This window comes from Balearica regulorum, chromosome 11, assembly GCF_011004875.1.
Source record: "Balearica regulorum gibbericeps isolate bBalReg1 chromosome 11, bBalReg1.pri, whole genome shotgun sequence".
NCBI lineage: Eukaryota > Metazoa > Chordata > Aves > Gruiformes > Gruidae > Balearica > Balearica regulorum.
The window spans coordinates 11,071,425-11,090,915 of NC_046194.1; the positions used below are offsets into that span (position 1 = coordinate 11,071,425).

Here is a 19,491-nt window from a genome sequence, read left to right on the forward strand (position 1 = left end):
ACCAAATTATTAAGGGCATTGTCCAAATACCTCTCAAACACTGACAGGCTTGGGGCATCGACTACCTCTCTAGGAAGCCTGTTTCAGTGTTTGACCAACCCTCTCGGTAAAGAAATGCTTCCTAATGCCTAGTCTAAAACTCCTCTGGCACAGCTTTGAACCATTACCATGCATCCTATCATTGGATACCAGGGAGAAGAGCTTGGAACCTCCGTCTCCATCTCCTCAGGAAGCTGTAGAGAGCAATGAGGTCGCCCCTTATCTAGTCCAGGTGATGCAGTTTGCTCAGCAGATATCCTTGCATGTCCCGCCTTTCTCCAGCTGCCAGACAAACGACCCACTGGAGCCCGAGAGAGCCCGAGCACTTTTCCTGTAAGTAGTCCGTGCCTTTTAGACGATCTGGGCTGCACGGCTGTGCTGTGGGTCTGCTCGGGGAAGAACCACTCATTCTCCTGGAGCAGGAGAGGCCAGCGGGGCGGTGGGATTGGCGCGGTGCTGAAGGGACAGCTCCCGCTCAGAGACGGTGAAGGGGTCGCACGGGTACCTCCTCCTCTTCCCGGGGGTCAGCGTGCTGGCAGGGCTGGGGGCACTGAGCAGCCTGCACCCCCCCACACGACCTTCAAGGAACAGCACAAAGCACCGCCCCATGGTGGCTGGTCCTGCCAGGCTGGACCATGCAAATTCAGGCTGGGATAGAGCAATGTCACATCCAGCTGTTGTGTAGCAGAGGCTTCTGGAATCTCCTCTGGGGCTCTTTGATCTTCCAGGCTAGGTCAGGCTCTCTTCCTTCGCTGCCAGTTCTGTCTTGGGAGCAAGTACATGCCAAGGCCAGGGCACTGTGTTTGCTGTTTAGACAGTGGTTCTCATTAACCTCTGCCCCTGCAGGGAAGCATTTGTAAATTGAAACTGCAAGCAGCAAGGTAAGGGAGAAAAAAGCTGCTGCTGTTTCTTCATGCTGGGGTCAGGGAAGCCGTAACATGAGATAATCCAGATTATTTCTATCCAGATTGTGGCACTAAATGGCCTACTTCCAGCAGCTATCCCTGGGCCACATGGAAACCCAGCAGCCCACCAAGAGGCTGTTGCCGTTGCCCTCTTCATACCCAGGGATCTGTCCTGGCAGAGCCTCTTGCTCATACAGCCATTGCTGGCTGTGCCATGTGGCCCTGCCTCAGCTTTCCACCAGACTCCTGGGAAGCAGTGAGTTGGAAGGTCAGTCGAAATCTAGACCAGCTCGAGGTGAGCATGTAGCCCACTCCAAAAGAGCCCAGGTTTTCAAGCACAGTTGTCCTTGGGTCCTCGACAGAGGCCACCCTCTGCTTGCATTGGCATTATTTGGTGCTTACCCCAACGCTGTCCCTGCTATAGTGCTCACTGGCTGTCCTTCAACAGCATCACCAGTCTCAGCTCAGTGACACTGAGAAAACTCCTGCATTTTTTTGAGCTTTTGGTGCTAAATAGGAGTTGGAAATGAGCCAAGCTATTTCACCTGCTAGGTAGTGTGCCTTCTGAAGCCAGGCATTGAACAGTGTGCTGGCATTCAACACCAAAAATGTCTGGAAAGGCTGAAGTGTGGGCAAGGGAAAGGTCTGCTTTGCCCCTGGTGTCCTTCTCAAGGCAGGCTTGGCTCCTTCATGAAGAACTCGTTAAAGGCCATGGAGCAAATGGGGACAGGCCATATTGCAGCAGGAGGCCATTGGCACCAAAGCAGAAGTGGCACTTGAAATTGTCTGTTTCTAGGGATTTTGGGTAACATTCTTCAATTCTGAATGGGAGCTCTCAAGAATCTTGGCATGTCTCTGGGAGTTGTCAAAGAGCTTCTGTCCCACATATGTTCTTGCAGCATTGAGCAACTTAACTGACACTTCTCACGTGGTCTCTCATCCTCTCCCCAGGGCAAAGGATGTGCAGTGAAGTGTCTCATAGGCTTCTGACATTCAGCTTGCTTCAAATATTGGTGGTGGTGTGGGTAGAAGTTAGGAAAGGCCAGCCACAGGGATGTATCATGCACTTGAAGCAAACGAGGGTGAGGTTTGTGACTGGTTTTCCTTCTGTCCCATCAGAGTGACTGTGGTGCCTAAATATCAGAGGTGCTGCAGTTGTGCCTCTAGGAGGAGCATGAGGTGGGGGACTCTGGGAGAGACCTCTGCAGAGTGGAGAACAGATGTGATAGGCTCCACAGTGCTGGGAAGCTTCCTAAGTGTTCTGCTCTGTCAGAGCATCCTAAATGCTGAAAAATTCATGGCCAAGGTGGCTGTAGTTTGCCCAGAGGATGACAAATGCTGAATGAATGAAGGCAGGGACAGAGCTGCCAACAAGGAGGATGAGAAGTTGTGCTGGTTTTGGCTGGAATAGTGTTATTTTTTCTTCATAGTATCTAGGATGGAGCTATGTGTAGGAAACTGGGCTGGAAGAAATGCCAAGGGGTCACTTGATCCACCCATCTGCTATGTAGCAACCTGTTGTGGTTTTACCCCATCCAGCAGCTATGTACCATGGAGCTGCTCACTCACTCCCCCCCCCGCGGTAGGATGGGGGAGAGAATCGGAAGAATGAAAGTGAGAAAACTTGTGGGTTGAGACAAAGGCAGTTTAATAGGTAAAGCAAAAGCCACACACGCAAGCAAAGCGAAGAATTCATTCACCACTTCCCATTGGCAGGCAGGTGTTCAGCCATCTCCAGGAAAGCAGGGCTCCATCATGTGTTAACAGTGACTTGGGAAGACAAATGCCATCACTCTGAATGTTGCTGCCTGCCCCCACCCCGTCCATCCTCTTCCCCAAGCCCCTTATAAGAGCAGCATGATGTCATATGGTATGGAATATCCCTTTGGTCAGTTGGGGTCAGCTGTCCTGGCTGTGTCCCCTCCCACCTCCTTGTGCACCCCCAGCCATCCTGCTGGTGGGATGGCACAAGAAGCAGAAAAGGCCTTGGCTCTGTGTAAGCACTGCTCAACAACAAGAACATCTCTATATAACAAAAACATCTCTATATTATCAACACTGTTTCCAGCACAAATCCAAAACATAGCCCCATACTAGCTACTATGAAGAAAATTAACTGTATCCCAGCTGAAACCAGGACACACCCTTTGCAGATATGCATGGGGTGCTTTAACTTTTCCTGGTGTATACTTGACTCTCTTAATATGAGTGTGTCTCCTACCTAGCATATAGTTCAATGTCAGACTGTTCTGATCTTTTTTGCAGTGACCTTTACATGTTATAAAACTGTGTCCTTTGATTTGTCTAGACTAGCCCTGCTCTTCCAGGCTTTTGGCCAAGGCTTTTTGGTGGTCTTGCTGGTCTCCTGTGGCCTCTTGCAGTTGGTCCAAATCTTTGGGGAATAAACTGGTTCTCTGGAGGAAAACAGTGTAATTACTTGATGTGCCTTTATGAGCTGAAAGGGGAGCAGAGTTAATTACTTCATGTGTCTTTATAAGTTGGCCTTTCACTCATCCTACTGTATTTGCCTTTTTTGGTGGATTTACATGCTAGCTCATGTTCAGTTTGTACTCCCTTGTAGCCCTTAAGACCCTTCTGGCAGAAATGCTGCTTTCTTTTCTTCTGTGGTCTGTTTGTGCAGTTTTTTACCTCCCAATGACTTACAGCCCTGCCCATCGTCTCTCAGCCCTTTCCCCAGTCTGTTGGGAGCATGTCAAATTCCCGTCCTGGCCTCCAAAGTGCTGGGTGTCATGTGCAGATTTTAAAACATTCTCTGTTCTGTTATTTAGGTCATTCATGGAAAAGCAGAGCAGCAGGAGCAGGGCAGACCTTTCTGAAACTTTCAGTGTAACTGCAAGCCACTGGTAAACTTCTATTACTGTGCACCAGCTCTGTGATGGACCTGAAATCCTGGGAATTGCTCCCACAGTGCTGTGGGACCAGGAAACATCTGCCTGTGGCATGGATGGGCAACCTGGGGTGGGTCAGAAAGACCCACTGGGCACAATCCATAGCACATAACTACCAACTTTACTCTGTAGTATTATCCTCAAGCATTGACCCAGGCCACAAGCATCAAAGGGTGCCAACCAAGACCTGCTGGCAGAGGGATGCTCTTCAGGAGCCACCAGAACACATAGACACAAGCACATCAGTCCAGTTGTGCTGCAGCTTCTGTGCTTCCCCAGGGTTTCCTATGGAGTTTCTGCAGCATCACAGGCCAGGTGGGATGGGGCTGGGGGTCGGTGAGAGCTGAGGTCACTGCCCAGCAGAGAGCTGCTGGCAGGGTGGGGAGCACATCTGGCAGATGCTGCTGCCTGAGAGCTGAGCATCAGCCTGAGGTCCCAGAGCATAGGCTGGTGGACAGGTTTGGAGCTCACTCACCCTGGGGAAGAGGAGGTGGAGGTTTCTCATGCTACTTACTGGGTGCATGTCTGTACTGGGGTGCATGGGCTGGCCCTTAGCTACCTCTCACCATGATACAACAGGGTCAGATGGTGAGCAAAGCTACCCAAGGCAGAGTTGCCAGAGGGTGCAAAGGGACATCCCATCTGCTTGCTGTAGGGAGGAGATCATCCAGCTGTGCCTGCCAGGCAGTTTGAAGTCTTGACTGTCCTGGCTCAAGACCAAACGGAACATAGAGCCACAGCATCAACATGATGAGCTTGGGGTTGGGTCAGCCTAAGTGCTCAGGGGCACGAGGCTGGATCCTGATAAAGAGTCTGACATGAGGGCAGGCTGCCTGCTCACATCTCCTCAGCCACCAGCCAGGGAAGGTGTGGATCCGTCTTGTCTGGCTGGTGTTGAGGTGCCTAACTGTGCATCTCTGAGGGAGGCTTCCAGAGGATCCTGCCCACCCAGGTTTCCATGGAGAGTGTCTCTTGTTGAGGATGGAGCCGTCTGGCAGACAGTATGGCCATGGAAATACCGATATAGTGTTTGTTTTCCAAAGCATATGAATAACATGCCTAACAGCTAGCAGCCTTACTTCTTCCACTTGCCCCACCAGCGGTCTGGCAGAGTGACCTGGGATGCTTGTGGTGTCTTTATCCTCCTGGCTCCTTGCTGCATGCTCATCTGAGCATCCTCAGTTTGGCCATATCTGCCCAGCCTGGCCCAGATTGCCTTCCAGTTGGCAGGTGTGGCTCCTCCTGGTGCACGGCTGCAGGGACTCAGCAACCATTTTTGCCGGGAAATGCATTTGGCTTCACTGCTGGAGGGAAGAACAGGAGTGCTGTAGGCGGCAAAACTGGGGAAGTTTTGCTCCCACTGCCTGTGGCATGCGAGGGGAATCACTTCCCTGAACAAAATGTCCTTTCTTGGATCTCCCGGTTATTTTGCATGCTTTGAAAGGCCAAGGAGAAGCTTAAGAGCTGTTGAGGCAGCAGGCAATGATGCAAGGCCACATGCAACAGCCTCCGGTGAAGGGGGTTGAGCTCAGGTTTTCATGGCAGTCTGTCAATATTAAATTAAGGCTAAATTCCCATCCTAAATGTTACGTTAACATGAAGTTACAGCAGAAAGCACAGAGCACAGAACAGCAATATGATGGTATAAGATGTGTTACGGGGGTATTGTAATCATCCCAAATGAGGCATTTGAAACCCAGAGAATTCCAGATTTAGGGTTTGCATCATTTTGAGGGTTGTAATTGAAAAACAATCCAAACATAGGAAGGCTTAGGAGCATGTCACTGAGATTGTTTGAGTGTCTTTATTCTATGCTGCAGGGACATGGGCAGATGGAGGGAAAAAGTCTTTAAAAAAATGATAGAACCAAATGTGGAATTACAAATGTTAAAATACCATGATCTGGATTTGAGTGTTAAGGCATTGTGGCTTTCCAGGGTAACGTTAGGGCTGCTGGGTCTTGACTGTGCATTTCCATATCTGGACATATTTGGCTATGACTAATGTAACCCACCTTTGTGCCTGCTGCTTCCTGAAGCTCATAATTGGAGGCAGTTGGAAGTCCTGTAGCATCATTTTATTTAAGTTAAAGAAGTGTACTTGGAACTTTAATTCTATCTTAGCTTATGCTTTTTGTCTTCAGATTTCTAAGTTTTTCAAAAGCTATTAAAAGAAGCATGGATGAGGATTAAACAAAAACCCAAAGGAATATCATCATAACATAATTCTGAGGAGCTGTAGCAAGAAGCTGATTTTTGGCTGTGTTTTGTAAAAAGAGATTTGTCATTATGCCAGGACAAGGTGGTTATGCTGGGTGTGTGGCCACTCCAAGGATGCAAAGTGGGTGGTGAATTCAGCCCTAATTTTGCAGTGACTGGTGTGCACAGCCCAGCCAGGCAGCTGTGGGCTGAGGAGCGGTGCTGTCTGGTGCCGTGAAATCGCTTGGCTGGAGTAGTTGGTGGAGCAGCAATGCCCATGGCAGCATGTGGCCACAGGGCTGAGGAAGCTCTCAAGTTGGGAAATCAGCTGGTAAGCCACCACTGGCAGGACTGTGGTGTTCCCACAGAGGGAAAATGATGATGAGTCAGTTGAAATGGCTCTGCAGGGAGGTGTGGGCACTATCATAAAGATTGGAAGCTACCTATAGCTTCCAGTCATACAAATTAGATATGACAGTCATTAATAATTTGGCTTTATTCTAACCCATGGTACCCAAAGGAACCTGAGCAGAACATTTGCACTGGGCCTTTTGCCTTCCAGCAGTGTCAGGCAGAGTGGTGGGTCTGAAGCATATTTGAGATCCCACTTGGGAATGCAGCTTTGGTGGGTCCTGAGCTGTCTTTGCACCCCTGGAATGTCACTGCTAGACAAAACGCAGTTCTCTGCTGAAAGAGGAGTATTGCTGCAAGGAATATTAGATGATTGATGGTTTTCTTCCAGAGCTGGAGGCAGAGCAGGGCAGCCAAGGCACTGTGCTGCAGAGGCAGCTCCAGCAGTGGTGGGGCAGAGCTTAGGGTCTCTGGGTGCCTCAGCTGTATTTCTGTCCTTCGATACACCTTATGTTTCTTAGGCTCTGGCAGCTGTTTGGGGGATAACGCAGCAGTGTCGTGCTCCCGCCAGGTGTGTTTCTGTCACTGCCTGGTGGGGGAGGATGAGGTGGAAGGGAATGATGTGCAGAGGTTATGGGGATCAGGGGTAGAGCAGGATCAGACCTGGTCATGATAGCTCAGCCCTCAGGTTGTCTGTTGTGGATGGGCCAGTAGGTGTGACTGCTTCTCCCCATCATCTGTACCACCCTCCTTGTCTGGCATTACCTGTGGTCCCTCTGCGGACTCCAGAAAGGTGCCTGCATGCCCAGCCCTGCAAGGCCTTACTGCTTGGGCAGGCTGGTTGCAATAACATGATTTTCTGGGCTGAGTGTTTCTTCTTATGCCTGTCATACCCTGATTTCTGAGCCTGCTGTGTTCGCTGGGCATATCAGGAGGGCAGGCACAGCATAGGCCCATTTCCTTAATGACCAGCTGTGAATTGCCTGCACATGTGCAGTGCAGATTTGAGATGCCCTCTGTGGGTTTTTTTTTTTTTTTCCTGCGGATTTTCCTCGTTGGATGAGTTGCTCTCCATTGGTGGAGTCCCTGCCCAGCTGAGCCTCTACCAGAGCTGTGTCCTCCCATCTGCATACAGCCCTTGTTTTGTGCTCCAATAATTCCAAGGCAATTCTGCTCCCCTCTGAGCTTGAGAGAGATTTACTGGCTGAGCATGTAAGGATGCTCTGAGGCAAAATGGAGGTGCCCCACCACTGCTCCCATCTCTCCCAGGGTAAGGACGTGTGGCTGAGACAGGACAAGCATCCTCTAACCTACCACCAAGCAGTGCTTTTTACCGGGGACTGGGCTGCAAAGCCACCTACAAAGGTGCAAAAGCAGCCTCTCACTGACGCTGCTCTTGCCCAGCTGGGGTGGCAGTGAGCACTGGACCAGTGCAGCCTCTTTGAGTCCCCTTGCCCAGCTCCCCTGGGAGCTGCAGTGCTGGCAGGGGGAAGCGGGGGGGGGGTGGCACTTACGTAAGCCCTGAATGCGGCAGGCAGTGCAGGGAGTTGAAGGGCAGAGCACTGAAAATCCACACAGCAATCAGCAAGCGCTCCCTGGCACAGGAGCTCTGCTCGCTGACAAACATCCACAGGCCCCCATCTGCAGCTGCTGCCTGCCTGCAGCTCCCTCCCTTCCCTGTGGACCCCACTGGGAGCTGCCACATCTACTCCCGCCCCTGCCGACAGCCCAGCATGGGGACGTGGGAGCAGAACTCTGCCTCCCTGGGATTTGCTTGGGTGGCTGGGAGGCAGCCGGGGCAGGGAGGCAGTGGTAGGGTGGCTGCAGTGCCGGCACAGGGGGATGCTGCCCAGAAGCACTGTCTGTTCCCATCCTGTCCATCCAGGACCTGGGTTGCGCCTGGGGTCTTGCCACTTTGGCCAGCAGCACGTGGAGGGAGAAAGCTGGCTGGAAAGTGTGTGGTCAGGCAACATGGATGTCTGGGTAGGACATATGCGTCTAATTTGATGGTGTATGAGGTGGGGCGGTGGTACCCAGACAGAAGAGCGATGCTGGAATGGAGCCAAGGTGACAAACCCAGACTGTGTGGTGTGGGAGTGCAGGCAGTTCTGGCTCAGCCAGGAGGGGAGAGGTGCCAGCGGGCTCTTGTGCAGGGGCCATGCTGGGCAGCGGTGGTGCCCAATGTGTTCCTTGTGGGGGGGGTCAGTGCCAGGGAAGTGGCACTGTCCTGCTTATCTTGGGACCCATAATCTGCTGCTGATACCCTACTGCAGCATGAAGCAAGGACACTGTGCCACCACACAGGGTGGCTGCAAGGTTCATCCAAGCAGGGCAGAGGCAGGGCTGGCCCATGAGCACTGGGGACAGGCTCTGGAGGCATGGATAGATGCAGTCTATGTGTCTACATGTGCTCTACTTTTGCTGCACACACTTGCCTATTCCTAGAGCTGCCTGCCTGGGCAGTGGCAGAGCCAATGAGCACCCATGGGTGGGAGGGTCCGGCTAGGGATCCTGGCTCTTTCTGTGCTGCAGCTCTTTGACTCTTCCCAGAGCAAGTCTGCTGTTAATTGCCTCCATCTCTCCACAGTATCAGCAATCCCCTCCAGGCCAGGCCGTTGGCAAGTGGGCAGCAGCTGGCAGCTGGCAGACTGTGAGGAGCCGTGGCACATCTCCCTGCGTCTGTGCTCCTGACTCACCCAGAAGAAGGTGCTCCTGACTCCCGGCTCTCCTGCTCTGTCTGTTCCTGGTGGGCAAATTGGAGGTTTGGTGTGATAGGGATGCCCTGAGCCTTTGCCCCAGGAGCTTCAGGCCTGGATGTTGGTGCTGCTCCTCTCGGACAATGTGGCTGATACTCTGGAGAAGCCCTCTCTTGCCCTCCGTTCTCCAAGTGCCTGAGCTGGTGGCCGGCTGGGACCTGCGTCTCACCCTCTGGGTCCTGAGCTTCGCCTCAGCAGTTGTGCGGATGGAGGGCCAAGTCTACTCACCAACTGTCAACACGCATTATGGGAAGTTACGGGGGGTGCGCGTGCCACTGCCCAGCGAGATCCTGGGCCCTGTGGACCAGTACCTGGGGGTGCCTTATGCTGCCCCCCCCATTGGGGAGAAGAGGTTCATGCCACCCGAGCCGCCGCCATCCTGGTCAGGCATCAGGAACGCTACCCACTTCTCGCCAGTCTGCCCCCAGAACATCCACAATGCTGTTCCTGAGATCATGCTGCCCATCTGGTTTACCTCCAATTTGGATATCGTGGCCACATATATCCAGGACCCCAATGAGGACTGTCTGTACCTCAACATCTACATCCCCACAGAGGATGGTGAGTCCCTGCCGGGGTGCCCACAGGAGGGTGGCAGGGGGGCTACTCCACCCCTCCCCAGCAGTGGTTGGTCTCACCTGGGTGTTGTGTTTGAAGCATGTGGTTGTGGACCCTGCAGCATGCTGTCTGTTTGTGGAAAGCTTTCTCTGGCCACGCAGCTCGCCCTCTTGCCCTCAGCTGCCATCTGTGTCTCGCGTGCTCCTGCTCCTCCACACCTCCTGGTCCCCCCCTCCACCTCCATGGCATCGTCACGGGTTCCTCTCTCGTGTTGCTAAATCTGAATCCGACTCTCTGACTGCAGATCCACAGAGTGACAAGCTGGTTTGTGCTCCCCAGGTGCCGAGTGCCAGGTTCTGTCTTGAGTTGGTTCGGGTTCGTCCTTCCTCCCCCCCTTCCCACCCTCCCCAGGTCCATGTGCTAGTTGTGGGCGTGGGCTGCGGCTGGGAGGAACACTCTCTGCTTCTCCCTGGGGAGATGCTCTGGCAACAAAGGGACCATAGAGCCCTTTTCTGGGCCCTGGTATGGATGGGAGGTTGGGGGCACTGATAGGCACATCACTTGGCTACTCCCCTGTCCACCAGCAGGATGGCAACAGAGTGATGAGCCTGGGGTGCCAGGGACCCATGGGGCATTGTCCTGTTGGGGTGAGGCTGACTGGCACTGGGTGCCTCCTTGTCTAACCTTTTCCTTTGTAGGAGATCCCACCTGAACTGTAAGTAGAGAGCAGAGGAGGCAGCACCTGCCTGTGCACCTGCCCCAGCCTCACCGCAACGGGAGCCCCCGGGGATTTTCAGTGGGCTGGAAGGGACTTGCAGTGGGTCTGCTGCGTGTGGCAGAGCAGCCTGGTGGGCCAGTGGCTTCTCCCAGGCCGGCTGGCTCCACTCCTCTGTCCCTGGGGCCCTTGGCCATGCGATGCATTGTGCCTTCCTTCCCACCCAGCACAGCTGCCCCAGAGTTTTCCTCCCATGGCGACGCTCCCTCCCCACCTCCTGCGGTCCCAGGCATGGTGGGAGGGCGGCAGCGTGGTTGTGATTGCATGCCCACTCCCGCCAGTGGAGCCTCCTGTTATTTTGTAGTCTTTTATTCATTTTTACAGTAAAACGGATTTCCAAGGAATGCACCCGAAAGCCCAACAAGAAAATATGTAGGAAAGGAGGTATGTAGCAAGCCGACCGGCAGAGAGGCACAGAGAGGAAAGAGAAAAAGAGTGAGAGAGTGAGAGGATGCCTGGCTGGCCCCTGGCCCGCGGCATGCTCCTCCGGCACCTCTCTGTGCCACCACCCAGACCATGGGCGCTCTGAGCAGCCCAGCCTGCCGCCCTCCACTTCCTGCTTGGAGGAGCTCCATGGATGCTCTGGCCACCCCTGCTCCCCCACCCAGGGAGCCAGGACCAGTGCTGGCTGGGAGCATAGGTCTGGGATCAGGTTAGAGGAGGATGCTCATGTTGCTCCAGGCGTTTCAGAACAGCTTCTCCCAGGATGAGCCCATGCTCCCAGCTTTATTCTGCTGGCACTGGCAGCCTTCCAGCCCCTGGCTATGAGAGGGAGCCTCTGATGGTGGGTAGCACTTAAATGCATCCATCCCTCAGGGGTGTATCCCCTGTTGGGGGGGTGTGTGTGTACAAAACCCCTCAGGGAAGCACCTGTGTGATGGGGCACTGTAGCCTCTCCTGGGCTGACTTCCCCAGTTGCATCCCTGGTCATTTTGCATCCAAAGTTCCTCAGTTAAAAGCATAAAGCCTCTCCTGGCTATGTAAACACTGCCATGTTCTGCCCCAGCCCATGGTCCCACCAAGGCTGCTCCCTGCTGCTCACAGCCCCATGCCTCTGCCAGCCCTGCCAGTGAGGATCTGCTCTTCATCCCCTGGCACAGCATCGTCCCTGAGGCCCAGCTGCCCTGCAGGTGGCCAAGCACCTCCAGTTCAGACACGTCTCTACTTTGCCTTGCCTCCATTCCCAGGGCCACGCAGGGCTCATCCTGCTGCACTTTCAGGTAAGGGGGGGCAGCTCAGGCCCCCCCCCCAACTCCAAAGTGATTTCAGCCCCCCCTTGCCCCAAAGTAATCCTGTGTTCCTGGCTAGCCCTAGCGCCACAGGCTGGGGATTGGAGATGTGCAAATGGGAGCTGGCTTGGCTCCTTGTTGGACACGATGCTTCATCCATCCTCCTTGCAGGCAGGGAGAGCCCAGGCTGCTCTGTGCATCCCAAATTTGGATGTGCAGTTGATCAGGCAGCCAAGCCCTTTTGAAAGGCACAGTGCAGGGAGGTGGGGGGGTGTCTGTCAGGCAGGGGCTGCCATCCTGGGCATCCTGTGGCAGTGGGGTCCCAGCCTCCACCTCCCTGCACCCCTGGGGTTAGCGGGGCAGGCACAGCTGGGCTTGGAGGTTTGGGGAGCACTTTCCTTCCAGCCATTTCCCCTAGTTCTGTTGTTGGGTTTCTTTGCTTTTCCTGTTGCTGTCCTGGCTATTCACATGCCATCTCTCTGAGTGCCAAGGCTGCCCCTGAAAGGGCTGGCGCATTAGGGAGTCTCCTCACACTGCCTCCGGAGCTGGCTGTGCCAAGGATCAGCAGCCACTTCAAAGCACTTCCTCTCCCACCCCTCCCACTGGCTGCTGGGGCTGACGGACCCCTGCCACCCCCAGCCCTATGGCTGGGGCCAGAGAAGCAGGGTCCGGGTTACAGCTGGAGAAGGGGGACAATGTAAGGCATGGCAGAACACCTTGGGCACACTTATCTTCTCTTTTTCCCTCCCTGCTGTCTCTGCTCACAGCAGGGTTTCTTTGCAGCCCATCTGCAGTTGCCCCTGGTCACCTCCCAGGGAGCTGGTGGGGGACATGCCCTCTGCCCCTGCTGGGCTCTGCTGACTCACGGACTAGCGGATCCCCAGTACCGGTCATTTGGGCATCCAGGCATGGCATGCTGGGAATTAAAGCACCCAGACACTGGTGTTGCCCTTCATCTCCAGCCACGGCTCTGGTGGCTGTTGGCTTGAATTAATTGAGTCACTTATGATGAGACATGGCGGCTCCCCTGCCCTTGTTGTGTATCCTGGGTTAGTAATGCTTGGAGTAAGGATAATGTACCTGCAGTGCTCATTTCCTCAGGCTGCATGTCATTTTAACATTGGCTCATTCTGGAATATTCTTGATAACTATTTCTAAGGCCACATATCAGCAGTGAATAAGCTCTCCTCTCACAGAGCAGGCAACTGTGCAGTATTTTGGTGGTTCAAAATGCCTCAGCTCCCACCTTACTGGAGTTTTCATTATTTCTGCTACCCCTAAGCTCAGTGTATTTCATAGCAGCCAAAGGACTGAGAATTTATCAGAATTTATCCCCAGGACAGAAAAAACGTCCCTTTTTCCCTACCCAGGTGCCCACAATAATTTCCTATATGGAAATTTCCTACATGCTAGTCTCCTCCATTGGTCCCTTCTCTGGGAGCAAGGCAGGGCAGCGGTGCTTTGAGAATAATTAGCCATGCACGGTGCTGGGGAAGCTGACAGTGCTGAAGCTCAGCTGAGGCTCAGGTTTTGCTGTGAAAATAACGCTGCCCACCCAAAGAGCATGTGTGCACATGCACACACATGGTACAAAATGCAGCTCTGCCCTTTGCTTTGTGCTGCCAACACTTCTAGGCTGTGCTTGGCTGTGGCAGGTGTCAGGATGCTTTCCCCTTCCCTTCACCACCAGCTTGGGCAGACCTTGCTGCAGGGCATGAGGAGGTGGATGTCATTTTTGGAGAGGAAAAGTGTGGCTGCCTTGCACATAGCAGCCCTCCCCAGTTTTTACTAGTGACTGCCCTAATCTCTCTGGCTGATGCTGTGCAGAGTCCACAATGCTGCGAAGACAAATGTGCCGGTCTAGCGTCTTGCTCTGCTGTGCAAGGGTGGCTGGAGCTCCCAGAAGCTCCTGGGCCTGGGATGCCCTTTGGCTGCTCTGCAGGAAAAGCATTGTGGCTTCTTCACTGCTCTCCGAGAAGCAAACTTGGCCAAGTACCAGCTGAGGCTTCCCTGTGACTGCACAACTTCTGCAGTACGTCGTTGCCGGAAGGCTTCTCACCAGCCACCTAGGAAGCCTGCTCCTTTCCAGAGCTGGCTGGGAACAGACCACCACCCTGGTGCTCCACTTCTGCTCCGGTGAGCGATTTGCAAAGGTGAGGGTAGGTGTTTGTGCTGGCGGAGGCAGCTGAGCTTGAGAAGATGTTCAACGATGGAATGATGACTCTTCTGCATCACCCAGGGACAGGGAGCAGCAGGGCAGCACCAAGGTGTGCTGCAGTTCTGGAGCAAGGGCTGATGGCTGGAGGGGCCACCCCACACAGGTCCCAGGGGAGCTGCCCCTGCCTATGGGGTTGTGCAGCAGCAGGTTCATCATGGCTGCTGCATGGGAGCAGATGTCCCAGGGAGTTTGCACTCACGAGGGTGTGCTGGGGCTGCCTGCAGCCACCCTGAGCAGACATTTGGATCTGGGAAGGTGTCAACACAAGCTCCTGCTCTTCTCTTATCCACACCATTCTGAGCGCAAAGGCTCCAAGGACCAAGGCTCCTCACCCTCCTTTACCTCTGTTTGTGCTGCTGTCAGTGCTGTTGGCATGGTTTACGTAAGATAGCATAAATCAGGTGTGGATGCCGCTGTTTCAGGGAAAATTATTTTATTTTTTACTGAACTTGAGCTTAAATCTTCCTAGAGCCTTCAAATAAGAGCATATGCATCCTTGCTATCAGCCTGAGCAATGTCATTTCTCAGTCATCTTAAAGTGAAGTGGCACAACAGGCTTTCACACTAGGTTCATGGAGGGAGTTTTTGGTGGGTAAGGAGAGTAAGAGCCATGAGTTCTTTTGGTTTTTCCAGCTGTGAATCCACAAGCTTAAACCTATCCCTGCGAGAGTAGGTGCTGCGAGCCTCTGCTTGGTGGGCTTTGTCAGTGTGGAGGACGATCTCCTGGGATGGGTGTCCTTGAACATGGCAATAACCAGTGGAGGGAGGTAATGGAGCATAGTGCAAGGGATGGGTGAGGGAAGTGAAGCTATAATTGCTCTTATGAGCTGTGGGGCATTGGTGGGTGGTTATGCATGCGAACAACATGGCAAGAGGCAAAAAGCCCACTTGGTCACAGCAGCCTGTGTTCACCGTAACACCAGCCACCCTGGCACCTTCCTGACAATGGGGAAGGCTCATGCTTTGCATCTGCCATGCACACGTCACCACTGTTCCCCTTCCCCCCCGGCCTGCATTACTGCGCTCCTGCTTTGCTTAGCTTCCCAGCACTGCTTTCTACCGTTCCTTCTACAGTGTGTGAAGCTCAGGTTGCTTTAGGCTTGTCCCAGCCATCCCTAAGCTCCAGGGCAGCAATCTCCAGCCAGATTCCTCCCTGCTCAGCCAGGACAGTTGCTCAAATCACAGGGATGTTGTCCACTCCCCTCTTACAACCTGATAGCTCCTCATAGCTGGTTCCTCCATCCCTGTCTGCATGGAGACCTTTGTCTTCTGAAGGAGACCAGCATGGAGGGCTGCAGCCCAGCCGGTCCTGCAACTTGAACAGCACTAGGGCCCTCGGCAGTGGAAAGGGATCTCCAGCTGTATGTCATCAGCTTCTCAGCTCTGAAGCACAGTGTGAATGAGGGCTCACTGCCTGTGGTCTTCATTAGAGAAAAATCTCTATCCCTGAGCAGTACCAAGGAGGTTGGTGCATAGCACAGGTTAACAAATATTGTATTAGTACTTCATCATTTAAGTGCTTTCTGGGCTTGCAGCTCTTCCCAATGAAGATGCAGTAGGTCAAGCTTGCAGCCACCTGCAAACAGGCTGGGCAGCTGCATGCGCCCAGCTGAGTGTGCAGCTGGTGAGTGGGCTGGGGACAGAGTGCATGGGAAGAACGCAGGAGGAAGGGGGAGATGTTGGGGCTGGGGTGCTGGGGCGAGAGGTGGCAGGGACGGGGTGGTGTTGGGTGAAAACAGGAGAATGATATGAGGAACTCAAGGGGTGGCTGGGTGGCAAAGCAGGAGGTGAGGAGGCAGGGCAGGTCTATGGAGGGGGTAGGTCGGGAGGTGAACTCTGAGTCAGGAAATCAGTTCAGCTTTGGAAACAGCCAATCCATCCCTGTCCCAGGCAGGAGCAGCTCTACCTCACCTCTTCCTGGCAGTGTGTCTCGCCTGGTCTTAAACACCTCCCCAAGCCACCTCTTCTAGTGCTTTCCTGCCCTTTCTGCCAGGAAGGTTTTCTACTCGTCCAGCTTCAACTTGCCTCGTGTAGCTCTGGGGCTGCCTGTGCTCTGTGCAGCGGAGAGGGAGTTGCTGTTCCACCTCACCATCTCACAGTGGCCTTTCATGTGTTGGGATGCTGCTGTAGCTCCCATCGCTCCTCTGCTCCTGGGATGCACGTGACCCAGCCTTCTGCAAACTTTTCTTGCCTGCTGGATTTTTCTAGACTTCTGGTCGTTGCTCCTCTGGACTTTCTCCAGCAGGTCATGGCTGCTTAAGGCATTGTGCAAGCCTCTTTCCCCATTGGAGCTCCCCCACGGCCGTTTCAGACCTCTCACTCCCCTATTACAAATTCCTTTTAAATTCAAATCCTGTCCCCCTCCATGCTGCCATCTCTGTTATCCACCACTTGTGTCACCTGCAGGATCCCACTCCTGGAGTGGCAGTGAGGATGACTCCCCAATTTTGTCTTCCTGGCCAGTTTCATGCTTGCCTTGTCATAGTTTCATCCAACCACAGGGCTGCCCCTTGCTCACGGGAGCCTTGCTGGAGGCCATGCAAAACCCTTGCTGTGGTGATTAGCAGCGGGACCCTGGATCAGCTGGGTGCCTGACAGGACCTTTGGAGCTCTGCATGTCTAGGAGAGGTTGCTGAGCAGTGCAAGCACAGCGCAGGCAGTCCTGCCCGGCAGAAACCCTGCTGTCACCACTGAGGTCACCATCATCTGGAGAACTTTTTGGTGCAGGCGTTAGGGAGCAGAGGACTGCAGCTTCTGGTTTGCAGCTCTAAGGGGTAAGAAAAGCACAGCCTCTTCCTGAAATTTGGGGCTGCAGGGAGCAGGGATGGCACCAATCAGCTTTGTGCCTACAAGGGCATGCAGCCCTTTGCAGCAATGGGGCCTCAGTACAGGTCTGCACCACATCTGCTCCCTGCCAGCCCACAGGCCACCTCTCCTGGCTCACACCGGCTGCATGCAGCTTGGAAAGCACTGTGCTTAGTGCATGCTGGTCTGCAACAGCATCCCACAACACCGGGCTGGGGCTGCTGGCCTGGCCCATGCCCTGGCAACGCGGATTTGCTAAGGGCCATGCAATGACTGGAAGGCATTCAGGACAGTACAGAAAATTATATTTTTAGGGTTCTACCTTGGTCAGGACAAGCTGGTCAGTGCCTTTGCAATCCTCAGTGAACCACACAACTAGTCTTTTAAGGAGTTGGTACAGGATGGAGCCAAGCAGTGCAGGGAAGCACCCATCATGATGGCTCCCCGCAGCATGCCATGTTGATCTTGTGCTGTGGCACTGGTGGTTTGCAGCATAGCCATGCCAGGCACAACAAGGGGCAATGCACCGCGTGGGGTTGATGAGCCGGACCCTAGTTGGTGGTCATGGCTACCCATGGCAACCCTTCACATAGGCTCTGCTGGTGGCAGGGGACAGTTGTCCCCAGTGCCAGCAGAGCTGGGAGCAGGGCTCCTGCTCGTACCCGGTGAGTAGGAGAGAGAACCTTGCCCCAGTGCAGGGAACCAAGGGTGTGCGAGCAGGCGGGGGCCAGGCTGGGATGCAGGAGAATCAGCATGTGCTTTGAGCGGCTGATCCGCTGCTGGTGCTGATGCTGCCCCAGGCCAACTCTCCTCCTCCCTGCTGCCCCAGCTCTCCCCAGCAAGGATCTGGGAAGGGGTCCAGGCAAAGCAGCATCCTGGAGCAGCTCCCAAGGCAGTTGTGCCTGTGCCCTGTGCCGTCCTGGCTCTGGGAGAGGTGCAGTGTGAGTAGCCAGCAGTGCTGTGGGGTGCAGGCCTGGCCCCACCGTCTCTGCTATCATGCTATTTTTGAATTCTCTTTTGTTTTTGTTTTGTTTTGTTTGTTTGGTTTGGTTTGGTTTTTTTTCCTTTTGTTTTCCTTTTTGTTCTGTCTCCTCGTGTTTGGTCCCTAGGAGCCAGCGCTAAGAAACAGGGCGAGGACTTAGCGGATAATGACGGGGATGAAGACGAAGGTATTTCTGTGCTCAAGACTGCCACTGCATGACATGCAAAGCAACTCCGTTTGCCTGCCATACGCTGCCATCCCCAGGGAGCCCTGTGTGTGTCTGTCTGCCGTGCTGGACAGCAGCTGCGCGAGGTGGGGGGCAGGCTGGCCGGCTGTGCAGGGCAGGGCAGGGAAGCTCATGGGGTTTTTTTTTTTGCTTTAGGAGAAGTTTGCTCCCACTCCATTTGAGTAAGAGCAGGGAAGAAGCATGGCAGCTTGGAAGGAGAGGAGCCCTTGGGTACCTGGGCCCATTTCACCCCGAGCCCGGTCACATCTCACCTCCAGCCTCATCCCTCCAGAGTCAGTGACATGCAGCTAGGAGCCAGCAACCTCACCCTCCGCCATTGCCTGGCCCTGCTGCAGGCCCCATCGCAGGTTGGCCATGTCAGCAGCTTGGCACCCGCAGGGTAGCTGTCCATGCCCAGGAGACCCAAGGTCTACTCAGACATGGTTTCTGTTAACTTCTCTCCTTCTCCACCCAACGCAAGTGAGGTCTTGCTTGCAACCAGAGCATCAGCACCAGCCGAGGCAGAGCAAAGTGGACTTTCAAGCAGATGTGATTCTAGATGTACACCAGGGCTAAGCAAGCTGCAGAATAAGCTGTTTTTAGTAAAATGGGGTTGTTCATCTGCAGGATATGGAGTTGATGTGTTTGGCTCCAGGAATATGAAGAGGAGGCAGGAGGAAGGGTTGGCCCGGGTGCAGCCCTAATGTGCTGAGGACAGTAAAATCTCATGGTGTGCAAGAGTCCCGGGGCAGCTCAAGCACAGCCTGGCAGATGGTATTTAGCATCTGGGAAACAGATGAAAAGCTTTTTCCTTGGCAGTATCAAGAACTGTTGTTTTCTCCCACTAACCTGTGCCCCAGGATCTCTTGTACCAGGGCATAAACTGGCATTTAGCCTAAGTGATCTGACTGCTAAATCCCTACACACTAAAATGTGCTGCAGTGATTAGGAGCCATTTATTTCCTGCTATGTCTCTGCACATTGCTGCCATTCTTCTGTGAGGATGTCCCTTTGTGTGTTGGTGGGAGCGTGTGGCAGGGAGGAGAGGACATGGGCACAGGCACCGATGTTCCCGCTCTTTGAATTTCAAGCAGGTGGTCCTGGGAAGAGTTATCCTGCTGTAGCTGTGCCGCATGGCCGATGTCTGTCCCAAAAGAGGAACAAGTGCTTTTTGCTCCCCGGGTCTGTGCATTTGCCTGACTGCATCCTGGCAATAGGAAAAGAGCCAGCACAGGTCTTGCCATATCCTCATTCTCCTGGAGGGAAGAGGCTTTCTATATGGAAGGGAGGCCACCCTTAACCATGTCATGGGCCACAGCTAGAGGCGGGGATGGCCACAGGTACCCATCATCCTGCCCTGCAGCCCCCTGTGATGGGCAAGCTGTGGGGAAGAGTGGATGTGGGCAGGGGTTAGGTGGGTGGAAGGGAGCATGTCCACCCCGAGTTGGTGTGGCTGTGCCCCAGGAGTCCCAGCCCCATGCGGTGCACCAGTGACGGAGGCAGGCAGGGAGCGGCAGCTGGTCGGGGCAGCCAAGGTGAT

At 54.1% G+C, this 19,491-nt stretch overlaps 1 protein-coding gene across 4 annotated transcripts in view; it reads left to right on the forward strand.

Annotated features, from left to right (window-relative positions):
• Window positions 1–19,491, forward strand: part of NLGN3 (neuroligin 3) — a 41,084-nt gene that overhangs the window by 9,878 nt on the left and 11,715 nt on the right. For 2 of the 4 annotated variants that reach the window (XM_075763299.1, XM_075763302.1), the window contains exons 2-4: window positions 8,990–9,719; window positions 10,816–10,875; window positions 17,853–17,912. In XM_075763299.1, the coding sequence (XP_075619414.1) occupies window positions 9,242–9,719; window positions 10,816–10,875; window positions 17,853–17,912 (598 nt within the window). In that variant the 5' untranslated portion in view covers window positions 8,990–9,241. The remainder of the gene's footprint in view (window positions 1–8,989; window positions 9,720–10,815; window positions 10,876–17,852; window positions 17,913–19,491) is intronic. The other 2 variants (XM_075763300.1, XM_075763301.1) reach the window with 2 other exon arrangements.